The 10,000-nt window shown below is 39.1% G+C and overlaps 1 protein-coding gene and 1 pseudogene across 1 annotated transcript; one reads left to right on the top strand and one right to left on the bottom strand.

The window, feature by feature from the left end:
- The first annotated feature begins 92 nt into the window (after positions 1–92).
- On the top strand, positions 93–1,866 carry LOC137995934 (uncharacterized). The gene is made up of 3 exons (XM_068841383.1): positions 93–412; positions 652–895; positions 1,264–1,866. The coding sequence occupies exons 1-3, from the start codon at positions 93–95 to the stop codon at positions 1,864–1,866; spliced, it is 1,167 nt and encodes a 388-aa protein (XP_068697484.1).
- A 7,234-nt stretch (positions 1,867–9,100) lies between these two features.
- Positions 9,101–10,000, bottom strand: part of LOC137995933 (piggyBac transposable element-derived protein 4-like) — a 9,856-nt pseudogene continuing 8,956 nt past the window's right edge.

Below are 10,000 nucleotides of genomic sequence, written 5' to 3'. Positions count from 1 at the left end.
TGAATTAGGCCCGAGCAAGTGCTTGCATATTAACTATTAAGCTTGCTGTGTTTTTCATCAAGATCGTTTGGCTATTTTAGATAATTGCTAAGATGCAGTGGAAGTGTGTATTCGACTTCTGTGTCTTCACTGCGATATCACTGAGGATTTTAATGAGTCAACTTAATCAAGTGCATTCTGACGACGAGTTTACAATTGTCTGTGGTCTTGGTGATACTCCTGCTTGCCGTAAGATTTTCTCCAAATACAAAAGCTCTTATAAGCATGTTAGAAGGAAGCACGCGGACATTTACAGAGGTCGGTCCGACCCACCATCAGATGGACAATACTTGATTGTGCCGATGAAGCAAGTAGAGGCACCACAATCATGTGATTTGCAGGCGGGAACGAAACTGCAGACGTACCTCGAAATGTATGGGCCTATGAATTGACCTTGGAATCAAATGACATACCCATGTCAGTTGCAGATTGAGAAGACCATTCTAGGGAACGTGCTGTTTTGTTCATTGAGAGGTAAGTGCTGATTCAGGGTGCAAAGGGTGTGGCCACCTGTTGTGACGTATGAACTGGATGCACGGGAAAAAATTAGGGAAACAATTACAGGAATTCAATTATGACATAAAGTAGTAATGCAGCTTTTGTGTATTTTAGCATGAGGGAGCACTGCCATTTACCTCAAGCTGCTCTTAATACTATTATGCACTGGACAAAAGCAATGTGCCAGGACAGTGTTACCTTGGCTGGCCAAAGAATCAAAAGAAAATTAGAAAACAGAACTCCATCAGTAAATTTTGACATCACTGACTGTCTGGACCTGGGCAATCATGATCCATTTCAAGATTGCCGGAGTGCCTGGCGCAGGAATCAGTTCATCAACAAATATTTCCATGTTGTGGTATGTTGAAGTAGAAATTGGGACACCAAACAAAATGAGGATATCTGGCATATTGAAATTTCTACCAGAAAATTTGGAAATTTGTTGTTTTTCAAATGTGTAAGACCATTATATGTAGCTTGAGAGGTTGAGAGGTATTATTCTCTATTATTCTTACATCTTCTTCAAGGGCTGTCTTTAAAAAATAACAAAGTTACTCACAAGATGGTCTAATTAATATATATTGCTACTTCCCCCCCCCCCCCCTAAACCAGGAACCTCTGCTGCAAATTCTGGGGACAACACTCTTAACTACAAGAGCACAGCCAAGCACCAGGAGTCATCCAGTGTTTAAGAAGCACTCATTTTATTATATTCCACTCATTAAGAATTTAGCTGCTATTTTGTCAAATGATCAGTTAAAGGAGCCGTTGCTGCATTCCAACTGCAAACGCACTGATGGAAAATTTGAATTTATACAAGATGGTGTAGTGCTGTCAAACCACCCTTTGTTTAAAATAGATCCTCACACATTAGAACTCATCTTGTACAGTGATGAGATACAAATATGTAATGCTGTTGGCACGAGAGTAAAAAAACACAAGCTTCTCATGTTCTATTACCTTTTAAGTAACTTGCCTGGGAAGTATCGCAGTGTTGTGGATGCAATTAATTTGTACGCTGTCGTGAGATCTGAAGACGTGTCAACCTATGGCTTTGATGTTATACTACAGCCATCGCTTGATGACCTGAAGAAACTTGGTATACCGACTGGAAATCTGATTCGTTTGACGGATGGCGGTACAATTCCTGTGAGAGCATCCCTGGTGGCATATGTTGCTGACAATCCTGTAGTTCATCAAGCAATTAGCTTGAAAGAATCAGTAGGAGGGTCATTCAGGAAGTGCAGATTCTGTCATGCAGATTTCGAAGCTATGCAAAATGGCTTCAGCGAGGATGATTTTGAACCACGCTCACTGAAAAAACACTGATACCAATATGATATAATACATAATTGCCCTCATGCCCTAAAAGATCACTGCAAAACTGGATATGGGATCAACAGAAAAAGCATTGTTACTGAATTTCCTCATTTTGACATGTTTAAGCAAACTCCTCCAGATGTTATGCATATTTTGTTGCAAGGAGTTATCCTTCTAACATTACAAGCATTAACTAAACATTATATTAACATTAAACAAACCAGTGTTGCTGCCATAAACAATAATATCAAGAACTTCTGTTACGGTTACATGGAAGCCAATGATAAACCCAATTTTATACGAGACACAAGTTTACATGGTTCTGGTTCTCTTAACCAAGATGCAGCAAATTCCTACTTGCTTTTTCGCATCTTTCCTTTTGTTGTGGGTAATGTTGTTGACCAAACTGACAGGCACTGGGAGCTCTGCACTTTATTAAGTGATATTACAGAGATTTCTTTTTCAGCGGTTGTAAGTCTTGACACTGTAGCCACACTTAAGGACATTTTCAAGGAATATTTGGGACTGTTTAAACAGTTATTTCCTGATCAGCCATTTACACCGAAAAAAACATTACTTGGTTCACTTTCCAAAAGTCATTCCACTTATAAATTTGTGGGCTATGCGTTTCGAAGCTAAGCACCAGTTCTTTAAAGGCTTGAAAAAATTGATGAACTTTAAGAACATTTGTTTGTCATTAAGCCGCCATCATCAAAAGGTTGCTGCCATGAATCGGAGTAGAAATTCAAAGAGAACGAAAATGGACCTGTTCAACTCCCTTTAGGAGTAGAGCTACTGAGAATTAAAGAAAGGGTTTCATCAGCTCTTGCTGTTGATATAAGATTCATCAACTGAGTCGAATCTTTCAAGTGGATAAAGCTTCATGGAACCAAGTATATTGTGGATGAGTGTTACCTAGCAGTCAAATTTGATGATGAGGACCAACCACAGTTTGGCAAATTAAGTGGTATTTTTTAACTCAATTTACATTTGATTGTCTTTGATGTTATATTTTTAGAGACATTGGGATTTGACAATGCATTTCATGCTTTTGAAGTTCGCACTCAGGCAGTAGGGCTTGTCTCAGTGACCGCAGATATGCTAGTTATCCATACTCCTGTGCCTGGCTATAAGTACAATGGCTCAAGGTACATTAAGATCAAAGGCAGCATTTCAGATCTCAAAGGGACTTATTAATACATGAAGTTGTCACAAGCTACCTGTTGCAGGGCTGGGGCATCCCAGCACAGGTCTACTGTTATGTCAAATAAATAGTTACCAATATTAAAGTAGTCTTTGGATGAGTACTCTGATTCCGATCCATGACTTAAATCGTTGGGTTCAAACTAAAAAATAGAGGAAAATTAACAATGCGCAGAGAACTCCTGTCAGGTTTCATGTTGCAGTTCTTTCAGATTTTAGATGTTCTTGTCCTTCCAGATTGTTTCTATACAATTAAGAGAAGATTGTACCCACAGCATGTATGAGATTATTTTGAAAATAAATACCAGTAGCATGGAATCTAAGTGGTGCATTTTTTTTAAAATTTCGTTTGTTGGTCACGTAACCAAAAATTAATTAATTCATTACTAGTTCGAGGTTTGGTTGTGACATTCAACAATACAGAAATATTTCAGGTGTTTAAGGTTTTCAGGATTGCCAGAGAGAGGGCAAAACGTTTGTTTCAATGAAAGATAATTATTTGGAAGTTAGTATGACAACACTTACCTAAGATACTTTTAAACCTCAAAAAAGATTTCTTATCTTTGACTAGTGTTAAAACGTTTTTCTAAGCAATGAACAGTACATCTAAGAAAACCTCCACTCAACAAAGAGGTGAAGCCATTGGTTAAGTGTTTTGGTTTTACTGAAGTAAGTGTTAAAATATTCAAATAAGGAAATATCTCCTTGTAAAGAAATCTTCTCCTAATTTAAGGGTATTAGGGCTTTATTTAAGAAGTGAAACCTGGTTTTGAGGGTAGTGCACTTATTTGAGGTAAAAACTCACTTTTCCCAGAGCAAAATGCCATTCAATGTGAGTAATTCACTTAATTAAGAATTCCACTTTTTGCAGTGCGCAGAATACCCTGCCCTTCGATAAACGTTCACTCTGTAATTTTTAAGCAACTGTCGGTCACGTTTGTTTTTTGTATGCCTCTTTTTGTTTATTAACACATTTTGGTGCATATAATGTACATGTCATCGGCCTCCCGGTACACCCCCAGGCCAACCGGGGAAATAAGTGGGGGAAGACAAAGAGATGGATGGGATTCTTTACCCGAGGTTTGGGGATTATCTTGGCATTGTTTTACGATCAAAGATTAGGGAGTGGGGAAATTCACAAGTTTGTAAAGGATGTCAAGAGGAATTTCTGCTGAGAGACACCTTACCCAGGGGACTTTATCTCGCGAAATTCCCCAACCGCAACAATCCCCCCTGGTTAGCCCGGGGGTTGACCTCATGGGGAAGCCAATGACATATGCATAAGCTACTTAGAGTTGTTAAATAACTATACCTTTACCTTTAAATTATTCCTTAGCTCTTCTTAATTATTGCTACGACAGGTGCATTTCCACAGATAGATGTTCACCTGATCTTGTGAGAGGGCCAACATGTATTGCATTGCACTTGCCCCATCAGGGGCAGGCAAAACACCAGCTGCCCAAATTAGCTGTAGCCTTCCTATAGTGAGTTACCTTGAGACCAAACTGGGAGATGGAAAACAAATCCTTGTCGACAATTCCTCTTCATCTGGGTTGTTCAATTACTTTTTGAATGAGAAGTCGTTACCTGTTATGTGCATATATGAATGCCAAGGATTTTTTAACAATATGTTGTATCCCTCTAAGTCAGCTAATGACCAGGCTCTAACGATGGAAAGAATGTGCAAACTCTACAATGGTGATGCTTGGTATTCTGTAAAGGGAAGCAAAGGAAAGCGAACTGGTACACAATTTGCAGCCATGTCTCTAATCGGCTACACAACGCCCAAAATTTTCCTACAAAAAAATTGGGGGAAAGCTGTGGAAAATAAGAATGGGTTTGCTGATTGATTCCTTGTCTTTTGCTGCAAGCGTGATGATGCTTCAATATATGACAAACAGCAGTGTTCTGAACGTCTTGATGAGTATCCCATTTCATCTCTTGAGTCAGTGTATGAAAAGATATATGCCGACCATAACTCAGCTGAACAGGTCGAATACACACTGTCTGCTGTCAGCTTCTCAAGTTCATTGGGCAAACAACAGATGGATGATGCAAAAGTTGCCAAGAATCTATTGAAGCTGACACTAGTTTTGCATGTTTTTTATGACCGCCAAGAATTATATCACAGGTAACAATGAAGATGGCATTAAGCCTGTGTTCGACACTTTCTCATATCAAGGCCTTGATGGATTTGGTAAGTACTCTTTAAACCTTTAAAGGATCCCTTCCAACCACAATACCTTGCGCGCTTCTATTATTGTTTTGAAGCCGGCAGCGGGACTCACAAATGCCGTGACGTGAAGTAAAGGTCAAGAGATCGGCGACGACTGCGTTAAAATGGAAGAAATGGACCATGAAACAAGCGTGAATGTCGATACTGAAGGGTTAAATGTATACGGATCGCCTGTGGCACCACACGGCCGAAGAAACGAGGAATCGGTCGCATTAACATCTCACTTTGTCCCTTTGCCTTTGGCGAACGTGAATCGAGTGGTAAGCTCAGTACTACATTTTCCACGTGAACGTGTAACACCAGAAATCATTTTCTTGAAAATCATAGATTTACAACAGCAAATATTTTTTCCTGTCACAGACCTGTTCCTGTAAGAATTTGTGTAGCCGTAAAAAGACGGCTAAAACTCCTGGCTGTCCATGTAAAAATGCCTCGATGAAATGCTCCAGCAGTTGCACGTGTGGAACTAAGAGAACGGCGTGCAAGAACAAGACAGTCGAGGTTGTAGTGAATAGAAACCCCAGTGCTTTTTCTCGTCATCGAGAGCAAGCGGCTACCGCAGAAAGGGAAATACAAGTCAGTTTAATTCTACAGTATATGACCACGCAATCGTTGTGTTCGGTGTTTTGTCACATTTCCCAATGAATCAATCACACATATTCAAGTTGACTTTATCATTCTTTTTATCAGGACTTTATAAAAACTCTGGCCACGGATGAAAAAGACCAAATTCTTCTCAGACTTCTCAGCCAAGGTAGAGGCAGTCTGGATTATGCAAAGAACATTCGAGCAGAAATAAGCGACTCTGCTGAACCTGATCACGGTCCTGATCGAGATGATGTTCCTGAATGGTGTGATTGTTCAGTTTGTAGACCAATGCCTTCAGATATGGAGATTGTTTGTTGTAGAAAGAGAACTTGTGTCACTTCGTACGCTATGTATCAAAACATCTGCCTTGACTGGGAAGTACTGACCTTAGCTATCCGGGCAAGGTTCGACATACTGACTGAGGAACCTGATTATTCTACCAATTCCTTTAGAAAGGCAGCCTACAGACAATACTGTTTATGGAAATATGGGAAACTGGGAAAGGGAAACCGACGAGTTTTGCCTTCATGTGTTGTTCTCACAATAAGGAGATTCTATCCTGCTCCAGATGGCATTTATATGGGATACAGACAATCTTAGTTGCTTAATAAGCAGTTTTTTATTTATTGTTCATAATGAACTGTTGTAATTTTGCAAAGTTTTGTGCAAAGACTAACACACTTGTAAGCTAGAAGTAACTGTTATTCCTCTTGTTGACGTTCAAATGTCTGGTGACATGTTTTTTTAAACTGTTGGTTTGTGAAAAGAACAGGTTTTCCCCTTTCTCTTGCCCAAGTTTATGAATGAGAGTTGTTACATGTAGGCAAAGGCCAACTATGTTGCATTATTTATAAGCTTATGACCATAACTTCAAGAACAAGACAGGTTTTTGTTAAAAGTTTCATTCTATTTATACCTATATTTATTCGCAAGTATGGGGTGCCAAGGGTAAAAAACATTTTATCAGTTACTGTTTATAACTGATCATAATTTCAAGAACAAGACAGGTTTTTGATAAAAGATTCATTCTATTTATACCTACCTGTATATTTGTTAGCAAGTATGGGGTGCCAAGGGTAAAAAACATTTTATTAATTACAGTTACTGTTTACACATGGTAGTATGAAAAAAATGCCTGTTTTAGACAATTTCTCAACCATTTTTTAACTACTTGAAATAATTTTCAAAAGTTCATAAAGCAATGATGAAATCATCCTCTGAGTTCTTGAACATTAGAATAGACCATTTTACAGTTGTCTGCTCAGTGACCTGCCCCTTGAATGGCAGTGAGTTGTGTTAATCAAGTTTTTATGCTAATTTGCTGGCACTTGAATGAAAAAGCAGAAAGGTCTGTATCAGAGCAAGGTCAACTCCAGCCTGACTTGCATTCGAAGGCCAGGTAACTGAGCACACAACTGTAAAATGGGCTATTGTCATCGCATGGGTTTACTGAGATTTCTGTGACGTCTGCTGTTTGAACCTTGACAATCTTGCAGCAACCAAATATCCAGTAGCGGGTGACTCCTTCATAGCTATGGTTGGGGCAAGATGCTGTGGATCTGTTGGAGAGACAGTCACATGTCTTGCTGCAGTTTCCCGGTCCTCGGCTCTCTTAGACAGTATTTCTGCAATTAGTGCTGGCCAGTAGCTATAGGTCTTGTCCTCTTTCACCGCTTCCGCTCTCCAGTTTCCAGACCGCTTTGAGTACAATTTTTTGAATTTCCCATCAATTGTCTTCCGGAAAAGATGGAAGTTGTGATCCAGCACAGCCAACAAACACCTTCCAGTGAACACTTCATATCTAAAAATAATTAAACTCATTAATTCTCTAATTAATAGGTTAATAAATAAAGTATTGTATGACAATTTCTTTTTTGTATTAGGTCAAATTAGCCTCAAGATTATTGACACCATGGCCCTGTGCTGTGGGCTCTATATGTGCCTAGCCAGTAAAATATGCAGTAATCAGATGACTACATTTATGTCATTGTGTCAAAATGTATGCAAACTTGAGCGAGAATGTTTGTTGCCAAAAAAGAGTCACCTGGGTTTTTTGTTTGGATTTCTTATTAGATTACAGCCCTAGACTGTCAGATGGACTTTGAGTAGAAAGAACAATTGGTTTTGATTATGTTGAAACACATCTATTAAACTGATATCAACTTGAAGAAATTATATAATATAATAGATATATATAACACGGTTTGAAAAACCAAAACGAATCTAGACTGGCCTTGAAGAGAAATAAATGAATAGAACTGAAACCTTACTTGAGCTAGGTCCGTTGTCGATAGAGGTTTCAGCTGGCGATAATTCTTGACAGGAACTGCTCCTAGCACGAAGCTCCTCGATGTTTTGATGAAGCAAAATCTCAGCAAATTGGCTGTTACTTAGCCCCTTGATATTTAACCTTTCTTTCCTTTCATTCCATAGGCGAAAAGTTGACTCTCGAAGGATAATTCTCTTAGTTCCTTCAGTTGCCTGTGGTCGTCCGCGCTGAGGAACATGAAAGGCCATCGAAGACCTCCAGTTTAACCGACAAATTTGCCTCCAAACAGGAGAAAAATGAGGAAATAACTAGTCAAGTATAAGGACTGATAATTTTAGAACGCGTTTGAGGAAGTTTAAGACCTCAGTGAGGCAGATGTACAAGGGTGAACGAGGATTTCTTTTCACTTTCCGAAATGTCCGATAACAGATGGCAGAGAAAATGGCGTATTTCACACTTCACGCGCGCAAGGTATTATGGTTGTGAGGGATCCTTTAAGCCCCACAGGAAAATGAGAAAACATGACCCCTATTCCGGGGACCTAATTTGCACTGCATGGCCAAATTTCAATTTTTTTTACCATGTCTGGTGAAATGCCTTATATCTCAAAAACTACAAAGCAAAGGAAAAAACACTTAAGACAAAAAAATGTTCAGCAAGAAATAAACTTTAATTCTAGAATGAATTAGAGCAAGCTAAAGATTTCAAAACTGATGAAAACGCTCCTGTTTACACTCAAATTTACAATGTCATGGAAATAAGAAAGCCAAAAAGACTTATTTTCTGAATGAAATGCAAAACAGAAATGCAAAAATTTTCAAGAACTATACCATATACATTACAATAAATGTCAAATATGTTGAGTCCAGAATTTTCGAGCGATTTTTCGAACGAAGTAAATTTTGAATGTTCAATCCCTGGTTTGAATTTCGCGTTCTTGTGACGCATTAGCTCAAGTCATCCATATGATTCGGGAAACATGCCAAACAAACACGCTTGTTACACTGCTGGCAGCCCATTCTGCAAAATGTTTTCTGATTTCGCTCCAAGCAGCGTTTGCATCGTCCTTTTTCAAAGCGAACAGGCCAGTGGCTTCCTTGTACTTGACCAGAAGCTACAATTCTTGCTCGGTTACTGAAATCGCCGATCAGATCTTTGGCAAATTCAACTCTGAAGTCAAGTTGAGTTCTTGATAGGTGGTTGAAGGCCTTTCTCTCCAAAATAAACGCATTTACCACACGGACATCGACACAGAACCAGAGAAGATAACGCCACCATTTTCTTTACTTGTTTCCGATGGCATAATACCTGCGCATCTGGTCATGTAGGTCGACACCTCCCATGTTCTTGTTGTAGCTCTTTACAACAGGGGCACTTCCTACTGGAATAATGGTCCCATCGCGTTGTTTGCGGTTGACTGTGTCACTTCCAGCTGGATTGCTTTGGGAGCTCAAAAAATGAACAAGTCTTTTGTCTTTCCACACAGTTGCCACGAGGTTGTTTTTACGCCGAAAAATCGACTATCCTTGCCTCAAGCGTTTCACTTGTGCATTGTTCGCTGAAAGTTCTTTCGGAAAGTCTTTCCTGTTTGCTCGCGTCGTTCCACACAGATAAATGTTATCCAGCAGCAGATCTTCTGCAAGTTTAATGTTGGTGAAAAAATTGTCACAAAACACATTATAATGTTCACTCACACACAAGTGACATGTTAACAACAACAAGGTTTATTGCATATGCCTAAGTTCTTCCAAGCACGTGGAGGCTATGATAATGCATTCTAATTATGCAATTAATCATGACACCTCCTTTTTTTTTTTAAAAAAGGAATGAATGAATGATCAACCAAT

The sequence above is a fragment of the Montipora foliosa genome, chromosome 3 (genome assembly GCF_036669935.1).
Source record: "Montipora foliosa isolate CH-2021 chromosome 3, ASM3666993v2, whole genome shotgun sequence".
NCBI lineage: Eukaryota > Metazoa > Cnidaria > Anthozoa > Scleractinia > Acroporidae > Montipora > Montipora foliosa.
The sequence above is the reverse complement of the archived record's forward strand: the minus strand, read 5'-3'. Positions and strand labels throughout refer to the sequence as shown.

What these genes read in the sequence shown, in the direction of transcription:
- LOC137995934 (XM_068841383.1), top strand. Translation starts at nt 93, where the DNA reads ATGCAGTGGAAGTGTGTATTCGACTTCTGTGTCTTCACTGCGATATCA. An exon ending in CTGCAGACGTACCTCGAAAT is followed by an intron (nt 413 to 651) that starts GTATGGGCCTAT and finishes TGTGTATTTTAG; the next exon opens with CATGAGGGAGCACTGCCATT. An exon ending in ACAAATATTTCCATGTTGTG is followed by an intron (nt 896 to 1,263) that starts GTATGTTGAAGT and finishes CCACTCATTAAG; the next exon opens with AATTTAGCTGCTATTTTGTC.